Source organism: Penicillium chermesinum, assembly GCF_028974085.1.
Source record: "Penicillium chermesinum strain IBT 19713 chromosome Unknown utg000008l:1.0-1752722.0:1.0-1753981.0, whole genome shotgun sequence".
NCBI classification, from domain to species: domain Eukaryota; kingdom Fungi; phylum Ascomycota; class Eurotiomycetes; order Eurotiales; family Aspergillaceae; genus Penicillium; species Penicillium chermesinum.
This window is the reverse complement of record NW_026695318.1, coordinates 1724550-1742724: the sequence shown is the minus strand read 5'-3', so window position 1 is coordinate 1742724 and position 18175 is coordinate 1724550. Positions and strand designations below refer to the sequence as shown.

The 18175-nt window shown below is 54.6% G+C and overlaps 5 protein-coding genes across 5 annotated transcripts; 3 read left to right on the top strand and 2 right to left on the bottom strand.

Annotated features, from left to right (window-relative positions):
• Positions 1–1045: 1045 nt before the first annotated feature.
• On the top strand, positions 1046–2181 carry N7468_010460 (Short-chain dehydrogenase/reductase SDR; the record flags this gene model as incomplete). The annotated part of the gene is made up of 3 exons (XM_058479755.1): positions 1046–1444; positions 1525–2000; positions 2055–2181. The coding sequence occupies 3 exons, from the start codon at positions 1046–1048 to the stop codon at positions 2179–2181; spliced, it is 1002 nt and encodes a 333-aa protein (XP_058326323.1).
• Positions 2182–2541: 360 nt separating this feature from the next.
• N7468_010459 (FAD-binding oxidoreductase) lies at positions 2542–4334 on the bottom strand (the record flags this gene model as incomplete). The annotated part of the gene is made up of 4 exons (XM_058479754.1): positions 2542–3180; positions 3271–3671; positions 3746–3962; positions 4071–4334. 4 exons carry the CDS (start codon positions 4332–4334, stop codon positions 2542–2544), a joined length of 1521 nt encoding a protein of 506 aa, XP_058326322.1.
• A 438-nt stretch (positions 4335–4772) lies between these two features.
• Positions 4773–6247, bottom strand: N7468_010458 (O-methyltransferase; the record flags this gene model as incomplete). Its single annotated transcript, XM_058479753.1, has 4 exons — positions 4773–5249; positions 5305–5430; positions 5522–5666; positions 5730–6247. The coding sequence occupies 4 exons, from the start codon at positions 6245–6247 to the stop codon at positions 4773–4775; spliced, it is 1266 nt and encodes a 421-aa protein (XP_058326321.1).
• A 769-nt stretch (positions 6248–7016) lies between these two features.
• On the top strand, positions 7017–14946 carry N7468_010457 (type I polyketide synthase; the record flags this gene model as incomplete). Its single annotated transcript, XM_058479752.1, has 2 exons — positions 7017–7056; positions 7109–14946. The coding sequence occupies 2 exons, from the start codon at positions 7017–7019 to the stop codon at positions 14944–14946; spliced, it is 7878 nt and encodes a 2625-aa protein (XP_058326320.1).
• A 1411-nt stretch (positions 14947–16357) lies between these two features.
• N7468_010456 (cytochrome P450) lies at positions 16358–18152 on the top strand (the record flags this gene model as incomplete). The annotated part of the gene is made up of 2 exons (XM_058479751.1): positions 16358–17401; positions 17460–18152. The coding sequence occupies 2 exons, from the start codon at positions 16358–16360 to the stop codon at positions 18150–18152; spliced, it is 1737 nt and encodes a 578-aa protein (XP_058326319.1).
• Between the last annotated feature and the right edge of the window lie 23 nt (positions 18153–18175).

Sequence of the window (18175 nt, the reverse complement as noted above, 5' to 3'; positions counted from 1 at the left end):
GTTGTGAATAAGTTTGGAGAGGCGGCCTTGGGATCGGGACTATATAATCAGCTCAGCGGGGAAACGCTGGTAAGAGAGCATACAGATTGCGCCTTGGCCAGTTGAAGCTGATAAGAAAGAGGGGCCTTAGGATCTAGAACATATAAAGGCCGCACAGTCAGCTCAGCGGAGGAACGCTGGTAAGAGAGCATACAGATTGCGCCTTGGCCAGCTGAAGCTGATAAGGCAGAGGGGCCAAAGTCACGCAGACGAATGATTGGTCACGATTACCAGCCACGAGCAAATCGGTAACTACCCAGCCCGAGCAGCCCCAACACGCTCCGGGCCGCTCGGGCCGAGGAATGACTGGGTCTCAGCAGCTAGACAGTGATGAACCACGCCTCCCAAGACACAGACAGTGGGTCTCGAGACAATACAATGCCTAGCCTACAAAGGGCAAGGGAAAGTGACGATCTTGTGTTGTGTGGATGATGGTGGAAATTTTTAAGTTCTTAAGCGGAAGCCTCCCGCAGTGGGTAAGCAATCTGGAATAACTCATCCCCGATCTCATCACCTGACCATGTGGCCCGTAAGGCGATACCGTGCTAATCCTAAAAGAGACAAAAATCTGGAAAACAAATTCAAGCCGCCACCGCAGCCGCGGAACCGGGCCAACAATCAAGCCGTGCCAAGACGTCCGCAACAAAGCAAACATGGGGAATTAGTAGTGCGAAGGTTCGCAGTGAGGCCAATAAGCCCCCTTGGACACGGCTACCTCCAATAGCGCAGCTGCCCTCAGCCGAATTTCGTCGGCCGAAACCGGTGAGGCTGCGCAGTATGTGACAATGGGACAGGACCTTAGCCCGGTTGAAAGAAAGTGATGCCAGCCTGGCTGAACAACCGTTCTCTTGTACTTTCCATCTTTTCTTTCCGTCGCATTCTTAAGCCTTCTCACTTGCTGAAGAAGACCTCGTCAAAATAAGCGTATAACATTCGTCGACATATTGTACAAGTTGACTCTTTGTTCTCCCCCCAACATAATTTCATCTCAAAGCGTACACACACAATGGGCTCTTTCGCAGGCTTTCTGTACAGACAGGTCACCAGCAAGCCCAAGCCCCTGGCGGCTTCAGTGCGCCTCGACGGTCAGACAGCGCTCATCACCGGCGCCAACGCGGGCCTGGGCCTCGATGCGGCCAAGGAGCTCGCCGCGCATGGCCTGAAACGCCTCATCATTACTGCGCGCGATGCCGCCAAGGGCCAGGCGGCAAAAGAGGAGATACTTAAGGCCACGCCTGGTGTCGAGGTCGAGGTCTGGTCTCTGGACTATGACTCGTTCCAGAGCATTACCGACTTTGGCAAGCGCATCGCTGATGTGGATCGGCTTGATATCGCCATTCTGAATGCGGGCGTCAAGTTTGTCGATCGCGTCATATCCAAGACGGGCCATGAGGCGCATATTCAGGTAAGTCATTGTTCGCTTGCTTGTGCAAACTGCATTGCGGGCGACACTTGCTGAGATTGTATTTTTCTTGGCATGGACAGGTCAACCACCTGGGTACGGCCCTCATTTCCACCTACGTGCTCGAGCCGCTGGATCGCACCGCCAAAAGCGTCGGCAAGCCCGCTCGCCTTACCATTGTCTCTTCCGAAAACCACTTCTGGGCCAAGTTCCGCGAGCAGAGCGCGCCCAACATCCTTCAGGCGCTCGACGCCAACGAGGAGTGCTTCAAGGGCAAGGACAAGAGCAACATTGAGCGCTACAGCACCAGCAAGCTCCTCAACGTATTCTGGATGCGTGAGCTCAACACACGTGCTGCCAAGCTGAATCTCGACGTCATCATCAACACAGTTAACCCCGGTTTCTGTGACAGCAGCCTGCATCGCTCGGATGAGTCGGCGCGCAGCGCTGTCAAGCTTATTGCGTGGACCTCGGCACAGGGCGCGTCTGTTATTACTGATGCGGCCACCAGGCATCCTACCGACCGCGGCGCGTACCTGAGCGACCAGCAGGTCAAGAAGTAAGTAAAATACGTGGCTGCACCAACGCGATTCTCGAACTAACACTTCAGTAGGGCATCTCCCTTTGTTCTGTCTCAGAAGGGTGCGGACGTTCAGCACAAGCTCTGGAAGGAGACTGTCGCCGTGCTGAGAACTGAGGCACCCCCTGCTGAGATGCTCGAGACGCTCGACAAGCAGTAGATTACGATCGATTTTATTTTTACACGCTACTATTTCGCAAAAGCTGCATGCGACATTGATTTTGCGAGTAATAATACGGCGTGATTGCTTTTAAGCAGAATGTATTCGATCCGCTTCTGAATTAAGCAGCCTATACGTCCATTTGTTGTACGTCACGGTAGCTCAGTGGCTGTCCTACCTTGTATTTGGCTATGATAGTCAGTAATTGGACCAATTCAGATTGGTTTGGCAGTCATGATATTGATGGGCCATTCATTGTTTTGGTCTTTCCGGTTTTCAACTGCTAGAAAGTTCTACTTAAGTTTCTTTCCAGCCCGTGGGTACCAAGAGCCAGGACATGTGGTGACAGCCATACCCTGCTCAAGCAATGGGCGCGTAGAAGTTGAATCTGCCATGCGGATCATATGTCCCCTTCAACGACTTGAGCTTCTTCTGTCTCCAATCCTCATACCCATAAAGATTCTTCAGCGACTCATCTCCGTACGCATAATTCACATACGTGTGCATCTCCTTGCGCCCACTGCCCCGGTGCAACACCTGCCTCAGCGACTCGCCAAACCCGGCTGCCTGTTTATCCAGCGCTGCAGAACCATCGCGCTGATAGGTAATCAGCGGCGAAACGAGAAGGTTATTGGCTCGGAATGCGAATGCCGTGGAGTCGCTGTCAATGGCCTTGACGCCTTGGGTCGAGTAGCCTTCGAAGAGGAAGAGTGAGTTGGCAAAGGCAGGGGTTTCTTTGGTACCCTTGGCGAAGAGGTCGTAGGCCGCGCGCTGGGCCTCGATGGAGTAGGTGTCGAGATCGATGGGGAAGCGGATGTTGGCGAGGCCGGCCTTTTGGCAGGGGGGCGAGTCATTGGCGTTGCCGGTCCAGGCGGCGAGCTGGGTGTAGTCACCAGAGCCTTTGCCTGTCACCACAGTGCCGAGGTCTTCAAAGGGTTTGGTGTAGATGGAATCGACTGCTGCTGCACCTTCCTGAGCGATGTAGAACATGATGACTGGCTAAGGAATTGTTAGTTATACTCGGAGCGCAAAACGAAGATGGGGCAATGCTAAATTTGGGTGTGCCTGTTAGATTGGTGCAAAACTTGCCTTTTCCGGGTCCAAACCAGGAGAGTTGAAGAAGAAGGAATAATTCAAGATATCCACCGACTGTGTTCCATTCTTGAGCAGCTCCTCATTGATGGCATGATACAAGCCTTCAACCTTGTCGCCCGTATAGATGAAGCTCTGGTAGGCCCATGTCTTATGAACAATGTCATATATTTTCAATTTGACGGATGTGACGATGCCAAAATTATGGCCAGCACCTTGCATAGCCCACCAAAGATCAGGGTGCGTCTTCTTTGAAATGGAGATGAGGTTGCCGTCTGCGTTGACCATTCTCATGGACACAAACTGGTCGGAGACGAGTCCGTAGCGGCCTTGTAGGAAGCCGTGACCACCGCCGAGACCGGGACCAAGGATGCTGGTGCACTCGCAGCAGCCGGTGACTGATATCGGAGAGCTGTGTGTTAGCTTTCTTACTAGGCAAGAATGTGAGAATCATGGTGGAAGGGAGGCGTACCAGTTTGCTTCCCGGCTTTCCAGAGTGTGTCGGTGACGGTCTTGGACAAGGTACCGCCGCCAATGGTGGCGGTTTTGCCGTCCTTTGCGAGCTCGACGGTGTTTAATTTGTTGAGCCAGATTTCAATCCCGTTCTTCATCCTGCCCTGAGTGAGGATGGCTCCATGGCCTCCGTTAACGGCGAGGTAGGGTAGCTTCTCGTGATTTGCGAATTTGACCTAGTTGTTTGCTAGAGCGTTAGCTAAAACAGAAATGGCGAAAAAAAGAAAATAAAACTATAAGGCAACAGAATTATTCGTCCCCCAATGACATGCAATATTACTTACTGTCTGAGCGACATCCTCCTCCGTGGCCACAACAACCACGAACGACACAGCCGGGGCCGCTAACACTGACCAGCGCATAGTGGCGTCCTCATAGCGGTCACTACCCGGCAGAAGAACCTGAGCATTCGCGGAGAGCTTCTCAACCAGGGCAGTTACATTTGCATTTCCTGAGCTCCGTGTCGAAAAAAGGCTGGAAAGAGGCAGGTTTGAATTGTCGGAAAAATACGACCAGGCCGATGCGGCCACTCCGGCAAGAACTTCCATGTTTGCGCGTGGTCTAGGTATGGACTTTTGGACGAGAGACTGAAGTAGAAGTGGAGGGGGCTCTAGGGGTGCGTTATAACGGGTAAGGTAGGCTGAGAGCCTGGTTAAGAAATGAGCAGCAGGACATGGCCCATGGCCTTTGGCCGAGGCGAGGCTACTTGAGCGTTCTTTCCGATAAAACGGTAAAAAGAAAAAAACGTAATTGTGGTTTTTTAAAACAGATTTCGGCCGAAAGTTGGGGCTGGCCTTACATGTCAACGGCTCCATGGTCCTCGGGTCCGACCTTGTAATCGTTCACGCTCTCACAAGTCACGGAAATGCGTGCAGGCTTGTTATACGCCGAAAGTCATGTCTCATTTACTGAATACTGCTAAAAATATACTGCTGGGAGCCATGCATGACGCAGAAAGCTCATCATTGTATGGTGTACGTTTACGCTTACATATCGAGGTAAGCCTCAACCAGGCCCATAGGGCCCTCGGAGTGTACGCTCTTGACTCTGTAGCGAGGGTCAGCTTCGCGAAGAAGAGCCCCAAATTCAGCGCGCGAGCGCTGCTTGGCTCCAAGACCAATCATCATCAGAATATCCACCTGGCGTAGCTGACGCTCAACGTGGCTAGGGAGAGTACCAGGCTCAGGCATGACGGTATCATTGATGAGGAGGGGAGTGCCGGGCTTGCTGCCCTCAAGACCAGGGACGAAGGCACGGAAGATCTTGATGACGTCGGCGTCGTTCCAGTTGTGCGTGCACTGGCGGATGAAGAAGGCGCCAACGTCGCGCTGGGTTTGCGGAGTGAAGAAGTCGTACTGCTGGTAGGTGATGCGGCTTTTGAGGGAGTCGGGGCAGAGCTTGAGGCCCTGGCCGATGGAGTCGGGGGAGCCCTCTTGAACGACAAAGTTGAGGTGGGGGAATTCCTAAATTGACGTTTAGTATAGTGACGCGCAGCTTGTGATATGGCGCGGTACTAACCCGGGCAAGGGCGATGGAAGTAGATCCGTTGCCCCCTCCGACATCGACAACGGTGGACTTCAGGCTGCCCCAGTCGAAGCAGTCCCGCAGCTCGTTGATATGACGGTCCACTACGTAATTGAGTGTCTGGTTAGCGAGGAAGCTCGTCCGCAGCATGGGAGAGAATTCATGGCAACTTACGCTTGGCGACACCAGTCATGGCCTTGGCGAATCGCACAGCGTGAACAGGGTTCCGCTTGTAGTATCCAAACATAGGCACATCATGGTAAGTGTGGAAAGGCGAGTGCAGGCTGTCCGACAGCATCGGCGCAGACTTGAGGCAGTCCGCTGTAGCGACGGAGGCCTTGAACATCTCATCCGTTCTACAGCGTGTTAGTCAGATATGCTTCAAAGCTTGGGGGGGGGGGGGCTGCTGTTTAACATACGTGTAGTGGCCGGCGCAGTGAATCTCCGGGTCCTCGGCAATCATCCACGACATGGCAGAGTGCGAGATGTAACCCGGGCGCTTCTCTGCAAAGATGCGCTGCGTGATCAGCATGCGCATGATGCGCGCAGTGCGATCGACATCCAGGCCTGCGGCAAATGCAAGGTTGTGTAACAAGACATCCCCCTTCGCGGGGACGAGATGGAAGAACTTAAACTCAAAGGCGACCTGCAGTGCGGCGAGATCGTTGGCTTGGCAGACAAAGGTGCGGAGAAACTTCTTGGGTCCGGCGACGAGCATGGAGAGGTCGTCGAGGGACTGCTGCAGGCTATTGTAGATGGAGACATACTCGGCCGTGTTGGGGGTGTCGGGTGAGGGAACGTCAAAGCTGGGCTGGGAGAGGCCATTGGCTTCGAGGTATTCGACGATGGCGGTGGTCTTTTGAGAAATGTTCTTGGCTAGAGCGAGAAGGTTGGGGGCACCCGTGACGGGGGCGGAGGTATCAACTTGCGAGGACATTATGGCGGATATGTGTTTGGTCAGGTAATGTCTGAAGAGAGTGTGTGTAAACGGATTGATCGAGAATAAAAGGAAACTCATGCAACCTGCTCTGGTGCTACTATTATTAATAGAAAGGAAAGCGAGAATATCTGAGAGTGAAGGGGTGGGAAGGTAATGCTTGTTAATTGATGTGAGCAATACTTGGTAGTGGTGGGCATATTCAAGAGGCAAAAGGCTGAGAGCCAGATTCGGCCGAAACAAGGCCATCTTCAGCCCGTGCGGCCACGATTTAAAACTAGCCTTGGTTTCGAGTTGAACAACTGCATGCTTATGTTCGTAAAGCCGTGCTGACTTTTTTTTCCCCTGCACTTTGCTTGATCTTAGCTGAGACCTTCATTTCGACCGAAATATTGCGGTTTCGGTTCGTTTCAGCCGAAAGCGCATACTAGTGCGCCGAAGCCTGATGGTGCACGACTGGTTAATGGCCATTGCAGTGCATTGGACAAATTGTGGCGTATGTCGGCCTGGTAGATTTGCACCCTTGCCGATGGTCTATCGGCCTACTCTGCAGCTGGAAGTTTGCGGTGCCAGTATGCTGAAGGATTCATATTAAGTTGTCCCCAAAACACCTTAAACCACCGACATCCCCGTTTTGAGAGATCCAAGTAACGACAATAGCAGTCCAAATTAGTTCAACACAACTTGCTGGAATCTTCGGGCCGCTTTTGGCAATATTGCCCTATTTTGTTTACATTTTATATATTCCCATCAACACTTTATACTACAAATGGATTCCCGAGCAGAGCCGGTCGCCATTGTTGGCATGGGTAAGCAACCCCCCCACTGGGTCTTACACGCAGAGACTAACATCTTGACTAGGCTGCAGATGGCCCGGTGGTGTCCGTGATACTCCAGGACTCTGGGAGCTTCTCAAGAACAAGCGTTGTGGCTACCGAGATTTTGGCGACCATCGATTTTCACAGGATGGCTTCATCCACCCCAACCCAGACCACATGGGTGCCACTTCCACCCAAGGCGGCTTCCTCCTCACCGAGGACGCTCGCCTCTTTGATCACACTTTTTTTGGCATGCAGCAGACGGAAGTTGAGACTATGGATCCGTCTCAGAGAAAGCTGCTGGAAGTCACATACGAAGCCCTGGAAAATGCCGGCGAGACGCTCGACAGTGTGTCTGGCACGCGGACGGGCGTCTTTGTTGGCAACTTTACCGTCGACCACACCGTTATTCACTCTCGCGATCCCGAGTACCCGCGCCCATACGTCACTACAGGTACAAGTTTGAGCCTGCTTAGCAACCGCATCAGCTACATCTTCAACCTCCAAGGCCCCAGTGTCACACTAGACACAGCATGCTCGTCCTCCATGTACGCGCTGCACATGGCGGTGAATGCCATTCGCAATGGAGACTGCGACTCGGCTGTCGTTGCCGCCTCGAACTGGATCATCGATCCCACTATGCAAATCATGATGAACAAGTTGGGCGCTTTGTCATCTACTTCGAGATGTCACACCTTTGACATTTCAGCCGATGGCTACGCACGTGGTGAGGGGTTTGCGGCGATTTATCTGTGCAAAATTTCCACGGCGCTGGACCATGGCAACCCTATTCGCGCTGTTGTTCGCGGCACGGCGATTAATGCCAACGGCCGCACGGGTGGTATTACGCACCCCAGCAAGTCGGGCCAGGAGACCGTCATTCGACAGGCATATCGCAACGCTGGCAATCTCCCGCTGGCGGATACGACATACTTTGAGTGCCACGGAACAGGTACCCCTGTCGGTGACCCCATTGAGATTGAGGCCATCGGCAATGTCTTTTCTTCCCTGAAGTCGTCGCGGGAGCCTCTGTATGTGGGCTCCATCAAGACCAACCTGGGCCACACCGAGTCGGCCAGTGCCATCGCTGGTATCATGAAGGTGGTTCTGGCTCTGGAATCTGGCTTTATTCCGCCCAGCATTGGCATCGAAACTTTGAACCCAAGAGTCGGCTTCAAAGAGGCTAACGTCAAGGTATTGACGGACCTGACGCCTTGGCCCGAAGGAAAGCTTCGTCGCGCGAGCATCAACTCTTTTGGTTATGGTGGTGCAAACGGACATTGCATTATTGACCACGTTCGGAATGTGCTGCACGGATACGTCAAACCGGGACTAAACACCCCCATCACGTACAATCCGTTCAACGCCATCAACGGCCACACCAACGGCCACACCAACCATGACGCCAATGGATATACCAATGGTCATACCAACGGCCACGCCAATGGCGCGGCTAATGACTTCACCCATACTAGCGCTACTGACATTGACGCTCACGTTCCCGCCATGTGGCACTTGAACAAGACTCACAGAGCGGACGCCGGTACCAGGCGCCTGGTCCTCCTGCCCTTCTCCGCCCACAACGAAGGCTCGTTGAAGCTCAACGTCGCCTCCATGGCCGATGCCCTTACCACCAAGAAACACTCCCTCGCGGACGTCGCATACACGCTCTCCGCACGACGCACCAAGCTCATGCAGCGCTCGTTCCGCATCGTCGAGAGCAAGGATGTTGCGAGCGGCATGGCGGTCGAGCAGCCCATCTCTTCTAGCCCCGCAGCCACTACCACCGCTGCCTTTGTCTTTACTGGCCAGGGTGCGCAGTGGAATGGAATGGGCAAGTATCTGTTTGAGTATAGCGTCTTCAGCGATACCATTGACTACCTGGACCGAGTGATTGAGAAAGTGTCTGTCGACACACCCGTTACTTGGGCAATCAAGGACGTCCTCCGTGGTGTTGCGGATGACAACTTGGTCAATGTCCCCGAAGTTTCGCAGACGGTTTGCACAGCCCTGCAGATTGGTATTGTCGACCTCCTTGCCTCGTGGTCTATCCGCCCTACTGCCGTCACCGGTCACTCCTCCGGTGAAATGGCTGCTGCGTACGCCGCCGGCCGTCTTACGGCTGCCGAGTCCATTGTCGCTGCGTTCTTCCGAGGCCAGGCTGTCAAGACGAATTCTCAAAGTGGTGCCATGCTGGCTGTCGGAATGGGCCTGCGCGAGCTGGACGAGTCGGACTACCTGCAAGGCTTGGAGGAGTCGATCGCGGTTGCGGCGTGCAACTCCCCCGCAAGCTTGACCTTGTCTGGCGACGTCGAGGCCATTGAGAATCTTGCGGCTAAGCTGACGGCTGCCAGCGTGTTCAACCGCATCCTTCGCACTGGTGGCAACGCTTACCATTCGCACCACATGGCTGCCGTAGGCAAGAAGTACCAGGAATGGCTGGGCCGTGGGATGGTCAAAGCAGCTGCTGAAGGTTTTGGTGAGCCTGTCCACCTAAATGATGCCGTCCCGTGGATTTCCTCTGTTTTCCCGATGAAAGACACAACGACCATTCCAGTTGATGCGACATACTGGCGCGCCAACCTGGAATCACCCGTCCGCTTCTCGGAAGCCGTTCAGCAGCTTGTCAAGACCGTTCCTGTCAATGCGATGATCGAAATCGGCCCTCACGGTGCTCTGCGCGGACCTGTCGACCAGTCCTTGAAAGAGGTCGAGTTCAGTGCTTCTGTGATGGCCTCACTGGAGCGCAACAAGGACGGTCAGGCTTGTCTGCTTAAACTGGCAGGTAACCTCTTTGGCATGAACTTCCCCGTTGACCTCCCCGCTGTCAACGCAGTCGACGAGCTGGAAGGTTATGGTACTGTGCAAGGGTGCATGGCTGTCGATCTGCCTCCGTACCAGTACGCCTACGGACCCATCCTCTACCACGAGAGCCGTCTCAGCAAGGAGTACCGCGGCCGCAGCATCATTCGCCATGAGCTCGTGGGCTCCAAGCTCCCTGGAAACGCCAAATTCCGACCGCAGTGGCGCAACATCCTCCGTGTTAAGGATTTGCCCTGGCTTGCTGAGCACCGTCTGGTTCCCGATGCTGTTTTCCCTGCTGCAGGCTACGTCGCCATGGCAGTTGAAGTGGCTGCCAGAGCGCACGGCGACAATGAAGGTGCGTTACCAATCACCGGCTTCAATCTGCGCAATGTGGAGATCAAGTCTGCTCTGAGAATCCCTGAAGATGACTATGGTGTCGAAGTTATCGTTACCCTTGAGCTTGAAGATGCGGCGAGGGCCAAGGGTCCGGGCTGGGTTCCGTTCTCCATCAGCTCCGTTTCCTCGACCACTGATGCCTGGACCGAGCACTGTGCTGGTTATGTTAGAGTGCAGGTTTCGCCCACGCAGTCCAAACTTGAGAAGATTAACTGTACCATGGATGCACGTCTGCTCGACTCCAAGGCCCTGTACCGTAAGTTCGAGCAGCTGGGTCTTGGATACGGCGACGCTTTCCAGGGACTCTCAAACATTGAGGCCGATCCTACGCAGAACCTGGCGTCCGCAAGCCTCAATCTTAAGACCACCCGCCCTGCCGACAAGTTCCTTGAAAAGGCCTCTCGCTACGCCATTCACCCGGCGTCTCTTGATTCCCTCTTCCAGCTTGGCCTGGTTTCCTGCCACGGCGGTCAGCTTGAGCGAACCAAGAATGCATTTGTCCCCATTCACATCTCGCAAATCTACATCAAGAATGGCAATGACGAAGCGGTTGGAACGGCGCTTGCCAAGGGTGAGCTTCGTGGTCTTCGCGGTGCCTATGCCAAGCTTCAGGTGCTTGACAAGACCGGTAGCATCGTCGTTGACATCCCCAAGCTGCGCTGCATCACGTACGGTGAAGGCTCTGCCCAGGATGGAATGACAAGGAGGCCCTTTGAAAGCCAGTCGACTCGCCTGACGTGGCTGCCCGATTTCCGAACCCTGAACTGCAAGGCCGCTAGACAGCTGTTCCCGCCGCCTCAGGAAAATGTCGATCGCGAGCCACTTTCCAAGACTGTTTATGCCATTGCAGCTCTCATTGTGGTTGAGGTTCACGAGAAATACAATGGCAGGGCAGATCTCGCGGATGCGCCTGAGCAGATTCGTCTCTTCTTGGCTTGGATCCGCAGGCGCGTGGAGCTCGATGAGACGGAAGTGATGAAGCAGGCCAGAGGTCTGGATGCCAAAGATCGACAGGAGCTTCTTGAGTCTCTTTGTGCCGGCACTGAGGATGTCATCGAGATCAAGATTGCGCGCCGACTCTTGAACAACATGGACGATATTTTGTACGGTCGCACCACTGGTGTTGAGGTCCTCGTTCAGGATGGATATCTTACGACGCTGTATGACACTGGCATTGCCATGACAGGCGCCTATCCCCAGCTTCGGCGTGTCATTGACGGCCTCGGCCACGCCAATCCCCATCAAAAGATTCTGGAGATTGGTGCCGGTACTGGTGGTGCCACTCGTACCGCCATGGCCACTCTGCACGACGAGGTGACGCAGATTAAGCGCTACGATAGCTACACTTTCACCGACGTCTCTCATGGATTCTTGACAGCTGCCAACGAGTTTATGGCTCCGTATCGCGACATAGAATACGCTGTTCTTGACATTGCTCAGGACCCTGAGCAGCAGGGCCAGAAGGCTGAGTACGACGTCGTTTTGGCCTCGCAGTGCTTGCATGCTACTGCGCACATCGACGCCACGCTCAAGCACTGCAGCAAACTTCTCAAGCCCGGTGGTAAGCTTATTCTGGTTGAGAATACTGGCGACTCCTTCGTTCACGGTCTCATTCTCGGTACCCTCACGGGTTATTGGGATGGCATTCCCGACGGACGCGTTGAAAGTCCCTTTTTGGGCCTGCCGTCTTGGGAGAAGGCTCTCCAGGGAGCTGGCTTCTCTGGAGTCGATTTCATCCTCGATGACTATCCCCACCCGTACAGCACTGCAAGCACCATGCTCACCACCTTGTCTCCCCCCACGTCTACAAAGAGCGTCTCTGACAACCGCATCGCCCATCTACTCTACAGCGATGGCATCGGCAAGGACTCTCCTCTGGTGTCTCATATGGCCGACGAAATGGCACGCAACGGCGTGTCTTACGAGTTCATCCACATTGACACTGCCATGGATCTCCGCCCAAACTCCAGGATCGTTGCTTTCCTGGACGACAAGAACCTGCTAATGACACCTGACGCCAAGCGTCTGGCATTGTTCCAGCACCTCGCTGCCTCAGCGGCGACCATGGTTTGGGTGACGTCCGGCGGCATCGTGACTGGTGCCAACGCCGACGCTGCTCTTCTCGCTGGTCTGCTTCGCACTGTCGGTACCGAGAACCCGACTGCGAAGTTCCTATTTTTTGACATTGCATCGCAAGATGTCGATGCTGAGGAGTGGGATGAGATTGCCTCGTGGATGGCTACCAAGGAGCTCAATCTGCAGCAGACCGTATCGGAACAGGATGCTTTCGAGGATCGCGAGTTTAGCTGGCAGAATGGCTGCGGATGGGTCAGCCGCCTTCTTCCTGACGCTCAGCTCGCCGAGCAGCAGCGGCTGGGCGCTTTCCCCGCCAGCACTGCTGAGGTGCTCCCCATTGACAGCCAGGGCCCTGTCCGAGCTGCCTTTGAAACGCCTGGAATCCTCACATCGTTGTATTTCCGCCCTTACACCGAGTTGCTGCGTGCTCTGCCCCACGATTATATCGAGGTCAAGGTTGCCGCTGTCGGCCTCAACTGGAAGGACCTGGGTATCGCTGCTGGCACTTTTGACGCCAACAACCTGTCTGCCGAGTATTCCGGTATCATTACCAAGGTTGGCTCCTCGGTCAGTGGCTTTGTCGTTGGAGATGCCGTCTACGGAATGGGCCACGGACATCTTGGTAACTACACGCAAGTGCCGGCCTGCTTTGCTGCCAAGCTGCAGCCAACCGACGATCTTGTCGCAGTGGCGACCATGCCTCTTGTTTACATGACGACTGTCTACGCTTTCGACCATGTCACTACGCTCAGAGCCGGCGAGAAGCTGCTTATTCAGTCCGCCACGGGTGGTCTCGGCTTGGCTGCCATTCAGCTCGCTAAGGCCAAGGGTGCCGATGTGTACGCCACTGTGGGAGGCGAGGAAAAGAGAAAGTTTTTGATTGAAAAGGTTGGCCTCCCTGCGTCGCACATTTTCTCTTCGCGCGATGTGGCGGACTTGCAACGCGCCATGCGCGAGGCTAGTGGTGGCCGTGGCTTTGATGTTGTTCTCAGTGCTGTCAGAGGCGAGGACATGCTGTATGAGACCTTCAAGGTTCTGGCTCCCTTGGGTCGTCTTATTGATGTCGGCCGCATCGACGTTATGGATGGCAACCGTCTGGGCTTGGAGCTGTTCCAGAAGAGCATCACCTTTGCCTCATTCGATCTGGGTCTCATCCTCGAAAACAGCCCGGACGTTGCCAGCAAGTTGATGGCGGCGGTTCATGCTTACTACCGGGCCGGTGACATTGGTCCTGTTTGCCCCCATGCTGTCTCCACCGTCGACCAGCTTCCTCAGGTGCTGCTCAACTTCTCCAAGGGCACCCACGTCGGCAAGCATGTCATCTCCTTCCAAGACCCCGAGGCTTTGGTACGCATGGTCCCATCTTCCGACAAGGCTGCCAAGTTCGACCCTGAGGCGCAGTACGTCATTGCAGGAGGTTTGGGCGCTCTGGGCCGATCCATCATTCGCTGGATGGCCGACCGTGGGGCTTGCCACATCGCTGTGCTTTCTCGAAGCGGCGCCGGCACGCCCGAGGCTAAGAGTCTCATTCAAGACATGGCCGGGCGGGGTGTTGAGGTGCAGCCCATCATTTGTGACATGACAGCTGCATGCAAGCTCGATGAGACGATCGGTAACCTGGCGAAAGTCAGGACCATTCGCGGTGTCGTTCACGCCGCCATGTTCCTGCAGGACATTTCATTTGCTAAACTTACGATTGACCAGTGGAACAATGGTATCGCCGCCAAGGTATTTGGTACCAAGAACCTGCACAACGCTACCCTCGGCATGCCTCTTGACTTTTTCGTCATGACGACGTCTCTGGAGTCAATTGTGGCGCTAGCTACCCAGTCGGCTTACACGGCGGCCAACAACTTCCAGGAAGCGTTTGCCCGCCAGCGACGCCGCCAAGGCCTCCCCGCGTCGACGGCTTCCTTTGGTCTCATCACGGATGCTGGTCATCTGAGTCGCGAGGCCACCGCCGTCAACATGATGTCCCGAAACAAGGCCGAGGGGGTCACGGAGCACGAATTCCTGCGCCTCATTGAGCCTGCCTTTGTCGACAGCTTCAGCGACAACGGCACGAGCCACGATCCTCTTGCCTCGGTCAGCTTTACCACATGCCTGGACGCCGCGGCCATGGCGGAGCGCAAGCTGCGCGAGCCTGAGGAGACTACGGTGCCGCGATGGTACAGCGACGGCCGCGTGTCGCTGCTGATGCGAGCCATGAACGACGCGTGCCGCCACGGCATGAACGCTCAAAAGGACCAGGACAACGGCGGTGGCTCGCGCTCGTCAGCCATGGCCAAGCTCCGCGATGACTTTGACGCGGCAATTCGCGCGGGCGCTGGTGCGGACGCCCGCGACAAGTCACTGACGCTTGCGTGCGATGCAATTATCGGTGCCATGGCGAGCATGCTTTCCATCAGCCCTGCGTCAATTAGCTTGTCCAAGGGCGTGGCAGACTATGGCGTTGATAGTTTAATTGCGGCTGAGCTGCGCAACTGGTTCAACCAGGCATTCCGAGCGAACATTAGCCTGTTGGACCTGCTGGATGCGCACACGAGCATCAGACAGCTGGCGATCATTGTTGTGGATGGGGCGCTGGCGAAGGAGAGTGAGTAAATGGGGGAGAAATACTGCTTCGATGTTAAAGAGCGATGATTTTGTTGATTTTCTAATATTTAAAAATAATTTCTTTTTATATCTTATACTATTCTAAAATACCCACTTATAATCAATCAATCATTCTTCAGTCCGCACAGCTATCGATCAAAGTCCCGTGCAGTCTTTTGCGCAAGGGCGTGCAAGCTCTACTCTGCCTCAGCTATATTCCACTTAGGATCTACCAGAAGCATAATCATTCGTGGCTGCCAGAGGGACTCCATAGATCAGCTAAAAATTAGGGTTTTCAGTTTTCATACAGAACCCGATTTCAGCTGAATGATTAGCTTTCTCCCCCGACGGCAGCTTTCTCCTCATCCATTTGTTCGTTCATCCCCGGTCTAAGCCTTTCTTACCAACAGCTTCTTCACCAGCTGATTAATATAGCCTATAGCTTTCCAGCCTTCCCAATGCTAGCGAGCTAGCAGCTTTCTACTTGTCCGATTATTCATTTATGCTCTTATTCGTTCTTTTTTGGTCCACGACGCGCCAGCGCGTTACTACCTAGCAAGTTCCTGACCAGTTTTAGTCGTTGGTCGCTAGTGGCTTTCTGGCTTCCAATGCCAGATGTCTAGCGGTTTTAACACGGGGCTGAATATCGCCGTCGAGAGCCTCGACGTAATTGATAGAAATGGTCTTCCATTAAATTTTTGAAGTATTTAGGAATGGGTTAGATCAACTGAGTTACCAGGCGGCGGATAGAGCTCGGCGATCGGACCTGGCAAAAAGGGCCTGGTGCTAGACTGAATCCAAACATCCCAGTCTCTGTGAATCGGCCCACGTTGATTCCATGACACATCGATCGCGTCCTGCCTCGTCTATTAATGGCGGGACGATCCCCGCCAGAACTCTCACCCGTCTATCTCAATTTCGACGTGCCGTCTCACCTCGTCAGGCTGCAATGGCGTCCCGTGGAAGCCTATCTCCACGGCCAACCGCCTTTCGCGTCGAAAGCCATCAGCGACGCTTATTCTCTGTATTTCGGTCCGGTGAGAGTTTTATATAGTCGATTTGAATTGAGACAAGTCTACAGACGAATCATATATTGCACTGGTACGGGTACAATTTCCGTCGGGCGAAAAAATAAAGTCGACGGGGTGTTGCATACAATGCGCATAACACGGGCCCGCGATATTTCGGCCGAAAACCGTCGACAGGGGAGCTCAGCTCACGGACAAGGCTGAACCAAACAGCAATTAGCTCCAGTAAAAACGGGCGTTGTAATAGATCGATCAGGACCAGGCATATTGGGATAACCAGGCACGTTAAATAGTCCGCGTACAATGTACTTTTTTTCTTTTCTCTTTGCGTTCTCCGCGTCGCATCCCATTGCCAAAGTTGTAAACGAGAAAACGAGAAACCACGCCAGCTCATGGATGCCAATCTCCTCGCCGCCGTCCCCAACGCCAATGTTGCATTGGGCCTGGCGGCCACTGCCATTGCTCTCTACTCTCTGTATTCCTACCTTCTCCCAAAGCCTATTCCCGGTATCCCCTACAATGCCGCGGCCGCCAAGAACCTCCTTGGTGATGCCCCGGACATGTTCCGCTCCGTCATCGTCACCAAGGAAATCATGGCCTGGATGGCCGAGCAGTCCCGGAAGCTGAACGCGCCCCTGTGTCAGGTATTCGTCCGGCCTTTTGCGCGACCATGGCTGCTCCTCGCCGACTGGCACGAAGCACAGGACGTGCTCCTCCGCCGCGGCAAGGACTTTGACCGGTCCGCGTTCTCGAGCGACTTGCTGGCACCAGCGGGTGCCTTTCACATTCGCTTCAAGACTGGAGACCAGTGGCGCGCGGCGAGGAAATGGCTGACAGACCTCATGTCTCCGAATTTTTTAAATAACGTCGCTGGCCCGGCGATTTATGCGCGGACGCAGGACCTTGTCGGTCTCTGGCAGCTCAAGGAAAAGCTGGCGGAGGGGGATACATTTAGCGCCAAGGAAGATATTGACCATGTCGCGCTCGACGGCATCCTTGCCTTTATTTTTGGCGAGAAACTCAACATTTCCGCGACAAGGGCGCAGATTGAAACGCTGCAGCGTTGCGAGCTGCGCCTCGACATTGGTCGCTCTCTAGAAGAAAAGTACACCAGCTTCCCCCACGGGTGCTTGCACGAATTTCTCCAGGCTGCCTCGCAGGGGACTGCCGTCATCGAGCAAATCATCAACTCGCCCATGCCGAATTGGACGTTTTGGTGGATGAAGAAGACCGGATCATACAAAGACACAATGTGCACCAAGGACGTGTACGTGCGCAAACAGGTCAGGGAGTCTGTAGCGCGAATGTACTCCTCCGAACCTGGCGAGGCCTCGCAGATTCGTTCGGCAGTGGATCACATCGTGAGGCGAGAGCGAATGCTTGCGGAGAAGCAAGATAGACAGCCTGACTTTGACGGTCAACAGTTGATTGACGAGGTAAGACAGAACAACTATCCTATTCACATCTCACTCGTTGCTTACATAGCGCGCACAGATCTTTGGCAACGTCGTCGCTGCCCACGACACCACGAGCTCGAACCTCATCTGGATCTTGAAATACCTCACGGACATGCCTCACGTCCAAGACAAGGTCCGCACAGCTCTGCACAAAGCCTATCCCGAAGCTGCCTCCGAAGGCCGCCAGCCCACCGCCGCCGAGCTCGTGCAGGCCAAGGTTCCCTATCTCGACGCCGTGGTCGAAGAGGCTCTCCGCCTCAGCCCCATCAGCGTTACTCGCGAGGCTCTCCACGACACCGAGCTCCTGGGCCACCACATCCCCAAGGGTACCGTCGTCTTCCTTCTCGCCAACGGCGCATCCTTCCTCGATCCCGCTTTCCCCATTTCCGAAAAGCAGCGCAGCGCATCGTCGCAAGCTGCCTCGCCGAATACATGGGATGAGTCTGTGGACCTGCGCGCTTTTTACCCCGAGCGCTGGCTGCGGAATGATGAGAGCGGGAATGTCGTGTTTGATCCCACCGCTGGGCCGCAGTTGGCGTTTGGTATGGGCTCGCGGGGGTGCTTTGGCAAGAAGCTAGCGTATCTGGAGGCAAGAATCATTGTTACGATGATTGCGTGGAATTTCGAGCTGCTACCTGTGGACAAGGAGTTGTCTGGGTATGGAGCGACGGATGGAATTGCCCATAGGGCGACGCAGTGTTATGTCAAGATTAAGAGCATTCGTCGATGATAATGTGCATGCATACGGGTTTA